General features: G+C 48.9%; 1 protein-coding gene and 1 long non-coding RNA gene across 3 annotated transcripts; one reads left to right on the top strand and one right to left on the bottom strand.

Moving 5' to 3' along the window:
• Window positions 1-50: 50 nt before the first annotated feature.
• Window positions 51-886, top strand: Gm29905. Its single transcript, XR_384486.2, has 2 exons — window positions 51-381; window positions 507-886. It is a non-coding gene; the product is annotated as a predicted gene, 29905 (long non-coding RNA).
• Window positions 887-3,942: 3,056 nt separating this feature from the next.
• Window positions 3,943-7,679, bottom strand: Hoxc8 (homeobox C8). Of its 2 annotated transcripts, XM_030248341.1 has the most exons (3): window positions 7,529-7,626; window positions 7,003-7,395; window positions 3,943-5,655 (listed from the first exon to the last, which is right to left on the bottom strand). In XM_030248341.1, the coding sequence occupies exons 2-3, from the start codon at window positions 7,025-7,027 to the stop codon at window positions 5,363-5,365; spliced, it is 318 nt and encodes a 105-aa protein (XP_030104201.1). In that variant the 5' UTR covers window positions 7,028-7,395; window positions 7,529-7,626; the 3' UTR covers window positions 3,943-5,362. The 2 variants fall into 2 exon arrangements, with proteins under 2 accessions (XP_030104201.1, NP_034596.1); NM_010466.2 differs by having other exon boundaries at window positions 3,964-5,655; window positions 7,003-7,679.
• Window positions 7,680-9,088: the final 1,409 nt, after the last annotated feature.

The raw sequence follows: 9,088 nt of genomic DNA, 5'->3' as shown, positions 1-9,088 counted from the left end.
CAAACCACAATAAAAAGTTCACGTTCATGGATGGAATCCACATGACTTCTTGTGGCCAATCCAACTTGTGAGTCGATCGTAAACTTTTATTACTCAGCTGTAAATTTTCTGCAAACAACCGGGAATGCGATGCATTTGTGTAGCGTGTGCAAATGGGCGCCACGGTCGCCATGTTTACCCAATTCTCTCAGAAAGGGAGCATCCCTCGACCCCCACCCCACCCTCACCCACCGCCCACTCCCCAAAGGCCGGCTGCTCTAGACTAACACAACAAGAGCAGACAGGGGAAGTAGGGAGGGAAGAAAAGAGGGTTCGGATGCCGAGGACCCACTGCCTTCTCTTGCTGTCCCGAATTTTAAATACTTTTCTTAATAAATGAAGGTAATGATATTGGACCTGATGAAAATCAAAGCTTTTCAGAGCTCTGCAGCCTTGGGGCAATGGAGGCTGGCGAGATGAAGGAACTGAAAATGAATACCGTCCCTGATCCTACCTTTGTTTTCTAGAAAGAGAACACATCTTTTCTACTGCAGTGCCCCAGGCAAGCCCCCCACTCCCCACCCATCAAACAAGAACTGGAGTCTCAGGCTGCTGGCAACCCTCCTAACCAAGCCTAAGATGGAGATGTAGATGGAGTCTAAAGGACGGAGAGCTGGACCAGGATTTGGCAGTCCTTTGGAGGCAGCAGAAGGGGTGAGAGTTTTGTGCAGCTTCAAGGCTCCTTAAAATAACTTTCATTTCTCAGGTGGTCCCTTTCTCAGACAGAATGACACTCCCTGCACCCAAGACTATGCCTAGCTTCAGGCCATCTTGTTTTCCAGATATTAATGGCAACTTTCAATCCTCAAAAAAAAAAAAATTAATTAAAAACAATGTTAAAGCTGAAGATCTTGGTCTAGCTTTCTTTCTAGCTTTCTTTCTTTCTTTCTTTCTTTCTTTCTTTCTTTCTTTCCTTTTTTTTTTTTTAATTGAGGAGCAAGGCTCTTTGAAACCTTTTCACCCTTTTAGGTTACCCAAACACCTGTCTTTTTCAGGGGGTGGAGGGGAATCTCCTACAGCGTCTAGGCAGCTGAGATCTGGCTTCAGAGTTTGCAGGCCCCATAAGAGAGCCATTTACTGCTCTGAATTCTGCCTTCTACTCTAAAAGTCTATGCACCCCATTTCCTCAGACCTCCAATTTTGGTAATAAGTGCAGTGTGGGGAGGCCAGTATAAATTACCTTGTAGAGAATATTTGCTAAGCTGTAGTCCAGCCACTCCCCATTGGCTGGAGATCTAAAATCGGGCAGCTCTTTCCTTGATCGGCATTGAGATGGCAAGGGACTCTCAAGGGCTGGGTGCTCAGCCAGCCAACAGAAGACCCTTCATCCCCTCCCCAAACTTCCTCCATAGTAAGTAAAGCAGTTCCCTCAGCCGGATGCAGAGACCTGTTCCTTTTACAAACCCACCCATAAATTTTATAACAGGTAGTTAAAAATTACGACGAGGAAGCGGTGGCCCAGCTTTTCACAATGGCAGCGGGAAGAATGGGGCAGCACTGCCGGGTAACTCACCGGAAATTTTACTTCCAGATTGTGGCACACAACCTGTCCTGAATCCTCTTTAATTGGGGCTGGGGGTGACTTTTCAACTTTCAGACACTCTCTGGGGCATCTCATGCCAGGAATATGAAACTGGGGAAGCCAACCCACCCTCTCCTTCAAGGGGTCCCCTGGGAGCCCCTCAGCAACACACTTCTTCCCTTGGAGCCCCAGATTTCTCCAAGACCTGCATCTTCTTTGGACATTCAGTGAAACAGTAGAGGAGGAAAGTGCGAAGATTTTTTTTTTAATCCCGAGAAACGAATTTGCCCCCCAACTTAATAGCTGCATCATTCTGTCTTTACCGTTGAGATTAGAATAATAAATCCAAGGCGAAATGAGCGAGATGCTTCAACTCAGCATTTTGAAAGATACTATTTTTCACAAATCACAAATAGCTTTCGGAAGCCACTTTGATTGGCTAATAAAAAAAGTAAAGAATGGGAGAAAGTCGTATCTGCAGAAACGGAATGGTACCCATTTCGGTAATGGGACGACGGCAGCATTTAGGAGCAAGCATTTCTAAAGAGCGCATCCCGCTCTCGCAATTACATTCCCCCATAAAACGGGTTTTTAACCTCCTTTTCTTTCCAAACGAGAAAACTGAAGTGGTGAGCAGGGAAAGCGGGGAGTGGGTAACGCACAAGGGGACGCAGGGGCTCCTTAGGTCTAACCCTCTGGCTGCCCGACATTGCCAAAGAAGCCGGGCGCCAGACGCACCCCGCCCTCCGACGCGACGGCTTGGGGCCATGGACATTGCTGAGCAGGGGCAGGAATGAATGAGGGGTTGGTGTTGCGGGGTGTTGGGGGAGAAGCAGCAAGGCCCTTCGGAATTATTTGATAAGGGAGTCATACCGCTCTTCTTCAGGGCAGGATATTATTATTTTTATCAATAGCAATCATAATCTCATGATTAAAAAAATGAAACGGGTCTTCCTCTGTGGTTCCCACAGAGTCTGGTGGGAAGTGAAATGTTTTCAGACCTCCCTGGCCAACACCCCATGTCTCCCAAGCTAAATGTGATCACTTGGTTGCCAGCAGGGACCCCAAATTCTACAGATTTCCTGGCAGGTTCTACTTCAAGTTATCCCCAAGCTGTCCTTTCTGGTTCACAGGCAGTGTTGCGGGAGCCCTAGGAAAATCACTTGACAAATTTTGAGGCCTTTTTATAGGGGCCAGAGATTGGGACCCTGGTGAAACACTTGGCCTGGGCCTAGGTTAAAAAACATTGACCCAAAGATCTGGTTTCAAAAATATCTCTGTCTTTGGTGGTCTGTCTTTGAAGGCCAGAAGTCCACCCTCCCTCCCCTCTTCCTCTGGTCTGGTTGAGCCAGCCTCCTTGTATCTCTGGAATTTGGAATGGTTTGAGCAGAATTTTATTGGCATAAACAGATTTGTCTGCCTAGGACCCTCCAGAATGATCCCATTAGTAGCTGGGCTCTACTCTTTATTTTAGAAAATGTCAAGATTCCCTTTGCCCTACTGTGGCTGGGCTTGGGGACTGTCCACTCAGCAGGGCCATCCTCCCAAATCAGTAGTCCCAACTGTGGTGGCCAGGCAAGCTGCTCAATTGTCAGAGTGAAGCCAGCCAAGAGCTGGCTTGAAATGGCCAAAAAACGGAGGCTATGTGGACAGAAGAGGGCTGAGTAGCCATGACAGCCTTATGCTAGTTGAATTTGAATTCCAGGGTGCAGACTCTATCTTACTCATTTGTCCTTCCTTTATCCTCTGCCCCAGGCAGAAGCTTCTTCACCCTCACCACTACACTTTGGCATTTTCAAACCGAACTCTCCTGACTATGCAGCTACCTTTAACCGCATAATTTCCCAACCCCATCCACTATTTCAGTATGAGGTAGTGGATGCTAAGGAGTGGCCACAAGCGGGAGACATGTAAATATCAGAAAAGAACCCCCACCATCTCACCCTTGGCCTAAAACCCTGAAAGAAAGGGCATAGTCACAGGAAGAGCATAGGGCCAACTCTTTATATGGACCCAGCCCAGAGACCAGGAAGCTAAAGCATGAGTTCTGTCTTCCCACTTAGGTCCCAATACCTACAAACCTCATTGGTTATTAAGACTAGTGTAAGTAAGTAACCCTTCTTCCTTCTCCCTTCCAGATGTTCTCTTCACCTCCTCCTCCTCCTCCTCCTCCTCCTCCTCCTCCTCCTCCTCCTCCTCCTCCTCCCCCCACTAGCCACCTGCCCTACCTGCTATGCCTGCCCTCTCCACCCCACTTCCAAGTTCCACCACCCAAAGCAAGATCAGTGCGGGGCCTTTTGCAGAGCTGGGAAAGGGAATAAAGAGAGGGAGGAGTAGAAAATGGGGAAGAGTTATAGAGAAACAGCAAGTCATTCCAGCTCTACTTTTTAATTCTTTTTTTTTTATTATGACTCACGTATACAATACAAAGTACTTGGACCAGGAACAGAGCTTTCAGGACACAAAATCTACATTCATAGCTGGACATAAAGACAAATGACCAAAATTATTATTATAGATATATTTTAACGTTTTTTTTTCCTTTCGAGCACATTGCATAAACAGAGAATTCAAGACAGAGTAACTATACATTCAGTGCAGTTTAGTTCTACTCTACTGGGGTTAGAAGCACAATAAAAGCGCACAAGACCGGCGGGCTAGGCAGTCTCAGTTGTTGGGATTTTTTTTTTTCTTAGTGAAAGAAGCAGCAACAAACAACAACAAAACCGCATTACAAATACTCTCAAAGCAGGATTTCTTTCTATAGGTAGTGATAAAATACGCTGGAGGTTTCTTCCTTTTTTCTTTTTTTTCTTTTTTTTTCTTTTTTTTTTTCTCCCTCCTGTATTAGGAATTTTTCTTTCTTTTTTTTTTTTCCCCCAAGATTATTGCAGGTTCCCTTTAGGTAGTATGTTAAAGATTTATTATCAGTATATTATTTTCATGATTATGGTGACTTCTGAGCACAAACACTAACACAGCTCAGAGGAAGCCGGGGGCCCAAAAGATCAAACAGCAAAGGCAAGGCAAGGAAGGCATGGACCCAAGTGACTATGGGATGGATAGGTAGGATTTCAGAGACCATTGCCAGTTCTAATAGACCCCTCAGGAAGGAGGTGGGTAGAGAAACCCACATCTCCTTGATTTCCAGCAGATTCCTGGAGAAAGTCAAGGGGGTTTTTCTAAGGAAAGAGCCTCAGAGGGGGAGGGGAATCTTCTTTGCTATCTTTTATTTCTTTTTAATTTTTCCTTTCATTTCCCCCTTTCCTGTTTTTTTCCTTCTTTCTTTTCATTAAAAAAAAACTGTTTATCCAGTATTCTAATTCCCAGCATACAAGCAAAGCCAGGAATCATCTTCTATATCTTCAGGGGAATCCCTTTTAAAATAAATACCAGAGAAGCACCGTGAAGAGGGAGTGTGGAGAGAAGTGTGTGTGTGTGTGTGTGTGTGTGTGTGTGTGTGTGTGTGTGTGTGTGTGTGAAGGGTTAGACTTTATGGGGAAGGGCTCAGAAGGTGGGAGCAGGAACAAGAGAGTGTATGCTGGGCATGGAGTAGAACAGAACTTTTCCCTGTGTCTCAGGTTCCCCCTCCCAACCCCCAGACAAATAAAGAGTGGGGGAAGCCCAAAGGTAATAAAAGCAGAGCTGCAACTATCTGACAGGTAGTTAGAGTTGTGAGTGTCATTCTATTCTCTATAAAAGCAAATGACAGTCGTAAACTTCTCAATTTATCTGCTACCATAAAACGAAACTTCAAGGGAGTTGCTGGGGGGGGGGCTGATTTTCTCTCTCTTTTTTTCCTTAGTCCTTATTTTCTTCCTTTTCCTCCTCCTCTTTCTCCTCTTCCTCATTCCCTTCTTCTTCCACCTTCTCCTCATCTCGGGCCCCAGGCAGTTTATCCTTGTTGTTCTCCTTTTTCCACTTCATCCTTCGATTCTGGAACCAAATCTTCACTTGTCTTTCTGTCAGTCCCAGGGCGTGAGAGACTTCAATCCGGCGCTTTCTGGTCAAATAAGGATTAAAGAGAAACTCCTTCTCTAGTTCCAAGGTCTGATACCGGCTGTAAGTTTGTCGACCGCTGCGCCGCCCAGGAGCTGAACAGAACAGAACCCCAGTCTGGTTATGTCTGGGTGGGGGCTCCGCCCCCCAACACAGCCCCACAAACTTCCCTCTCTGCTATTCCCAGTTCTCCCTCCCTCCTGCCGATAAGGCCGACTGCAGAAGGCAAGCAAGGGCAGGAAAAGTTTCCATAGCTGTTTTGGTTTGACTTCCTTCACCTTGGGAGGTGGGTGACGGTGGGGGCTGGGACGTGGTTGTCTGAAAAGTAAGGGCTTGAGGTGGACAAGGAAGCCATCAGGGTCCCTCAGGCCTACAGCTTAGCCCTTGCAGCTTTGTTTACAAGTGCAGAATGGCATTTAGTGAGGCGGCCTAGGGAAATAATCTGTTTCCAAAAGAAAGGAAAAGGGCTGGGGTTAAAGGAGAGGGGGCTGTGCCAATTGCCCCCTCCTTGCCGATCTCTGACTAATGCTTTTCCAATAAGAAAAATAATTGATCTTCTGGAATGTATCACTGCTCTGCCTGATTGCTAACTGGAGACCAAAAATAAATCAAGGGCCATCCCTGCCGGAACTTGTCGTTATCTCTTCCCCCTGTACTTCGAAATTGGGCCATGAAGGGCCACCCTTGGAGGGGCTCATGACCTAAACAGCTTTCCAAGAGACTCCATAGTTCTTGATTGGCGGGTAGCCTGACTCGAGTACCCTGGATCTCAGAGGCCCCTACTTGGTATGACCCCTCTCTCCTTTTGAGCAATCATTTTCCTCTTCTCGGGCTTTCAGTCTTCTCTTCAATTGGAGGAAGTACAGAAAAGTTGGGGTAGTGGCCTTCAGGCTGCTTCTCTGAGGGGAAGAAGTGACAATCCTAGAGAGGCAGAATGCTTGTCCTTGGGAGAGGGGAGGTCTTGCCCCTCTCCCTGACTAGGGGGAGATAGCAAAGGGTCTCCTTTTCACCCAACAGTCTGGTCACTGTCTTGGGATGGCTGGCGTTGGGAAATGTCTTTGGGAAAACTGGCTACCAACCCCAAAGACTGATAACCTCAGTTTACTTAGGGTGTCCTTGCCAGCCATCTCCCCAACTTTGGCTTTACAGATGGGAAGAAGGAGAGACAGAAGGAATAGAGAAAACGATTTTTAACCCTTTGCACCCACAAGTCACCTTTCCCCCACCTTCACCCCAACAAGCACAATGTCTCAGGCACCCCACGCTCCACCCCCAGCCAAGCCTTTCAATCTCCCAGGAACCCACCCAGGCACGGGAGTGGAGTGGGAGAGACCCCCAAAGCCAGGAAGGAAAGCGAGCTAGGGCAGACAAAAAGGAGGCGAGGGAGGGGGGAAGACCCCGGAGCGCGGGAGACCAAGGGGGAAAGAGAAAAGGCTTCTCACCGTGGGGTCTCATCCATGGAAACATGAGGCTGGGAGACGAGTTCTGATTTAAGTGGCCTTGTCCTTCGCTACTGTTAGTGTTGGCGGAGGATTTACAGTCGGGATATTGCACCACGCTCGCCTCTTGCTGAGCCCCATAAAGGGACTGTCTGGGGAGCGCCTCGTAGCCATAGAATTTGGAGGCGTCTCCGTGGCAGCTCAGCGAGCATGGGTTCTGCTGGTAGCCCGAGTTGGAGATGCCGGAGGTGCCGTGGTGGAAGAAGTCTTGGACGTGGTGCGAGGCGTGCTGGAAACCGGGCGCGGAGCCGCCGGGCCCGTACACCAGCGCATGGCTTCTGCCCACGCTCTGAGGGAACCGGCAGTCGTAATAGGCCGGTTCCAGGGACTCGCCGCCTTTGTATTTGGAAAACAGGGGGTTGACGAAGTAGGAGCTCATGCTGGGTACATGAAAACCCGCGGCCCCCTCCCCTTGGATCACGCTCCCCCGCCGGGTATCCCCGAAACTCCCCTCCCCCCGGGACCGAACCCCAAGCTGGCCGGCTCCCCCGGGCTGGACTGCTGGGCTGGGGGCTGGGCAGGTGGGGGCGCGGTGCCGGCTGCGGGCTCGGGCGGCTGCAGCTCTCTGCTCACTGTCGGTAGGTAGAGCGCGCGCTCTCACTTAGCTCTTTCCTCTAACAGCCCAGGCGAATTCCTCAGACTCCCGGCGGTGGCGGCGCTTACACGCGATTCGCGTTCATCAATCCACGACATGAAGACAGGCGAGCGAGCGAGCGAGCGAGCGAGCAAGAGAGAGAGAGAGAGAGAGAGAGAGAGAGAGAGAGAGGGAGAGGGAGAGGGAGAGAGAGAGAGAGAGAGAGAGAGAGAGAGAGAGAGAGAGACTGGGGGAGAGGGGGTTCAGGGCTGGGGGGGGGGACCTGGAGGAGAGGGAGGGAGGAGAGGCGAGGAATGGGGGTGTGGTGTGTGTAGGGGGTGGTGAGCCAGCCCTAGCTAATGGACAAGGCCAGCTTTTCCAAGGTGTGCACTCTAGTTTGAAGGTGTTCCCCCTTTTCTTTCCTTTTTGAGAGATACCTGAGCCATCAGGTCAACTCAGGTTACCTCAACAGGTAGAGGACCCCCAGGAGGTGAGAGTTAGTAAGTCAGGGCTGAGCCTGCAATCCAAAAGATGAGTTCTCTGAGGTTCCTTAAGTCTGAGGACTCTGAGAAGCCCAGCATGGTGATCATGTACCCCAAACCCTTCAGCCTGCACAATCTCCAGCCTCTGGTCTCTCTTCAAGGTCTGGAGCTGCTCTGTCATTTTTATATCCTGGGGACTCTTGTCTCTTGACTGCTCTTGGGGGGCACTCTATATGCCTCAGCATGACCTATAGAAAGCAACCTCTCCAAGGAGTAGGGAACCCCAATAGGCTTGGCTGGGAGAACCTGAGAGCAAAGCTGTTTATGGGGACTCAAAGGAATAGTTTGTGTGCCCAGGTTTCTGTCTAGCCCAACTCAAGAGATTTCATTTTTGGAGATTACAGCTGGACTGAAGGGTGCAAAAGAGTAGACCTCTTACTGGTTCTCATAAACCACCATCCCTTAGGAAATGCCAGCTCAACCTAGAGGGGCCCTCAGGATTCCCTGCACACACAAGCCCTTCTCCAGGCAGGCTGCCCAGGCCAGGATGTGGAAGGGAACTGTCAACAGACACTCTTTAAATATTTACCCACACTTTCTGGGCGGGGGCAGCATCCCCATGCCCAAGACTGGACAAATTCAAGTTAATTCTAATGGAAAAAAAATAACCAACACCCTTCTCTGGCCATGGTGTTTGCAGTTATGTGGGCTTAATTCAGAGAGAAAAGAGAAGAAAGCATAAGAACAATGTGTGCGTGTGGGCTATTGTGCTCATGAAGATGAATAAGAATGATTTTTCCCCCTGTCTTCTTCCTCTACAGTATGTGAGGCCACCTTGGAGCACACTCCAAACACACACACACACACACACACACACACACACACACACACACACTGTATGTACTGTATGTATGTATGTATGTCTCTTTATCCCGGGATAAAGAGACACACCAAGTGCTAGTTCATTTTACAC

The sequence above is a fragment of the Mus musculus genome, chromosome 15 (assembly GCF_000001635.26).
Source record: "Mus musculus strain C57BL/6J chromosome 15, GRCm38.p6 C57BL/6J".
Classification (NCBI taxonomy): Eukaryota; Metazoa; Chordata; class Mammalia; order Rodentia; family Muridae; genus Mus; species Mus musculus.
Note: the sequence above shows the minus strand (reverse complement) of the source record. Positions and strands in the feature narration are given on the sequence as shown.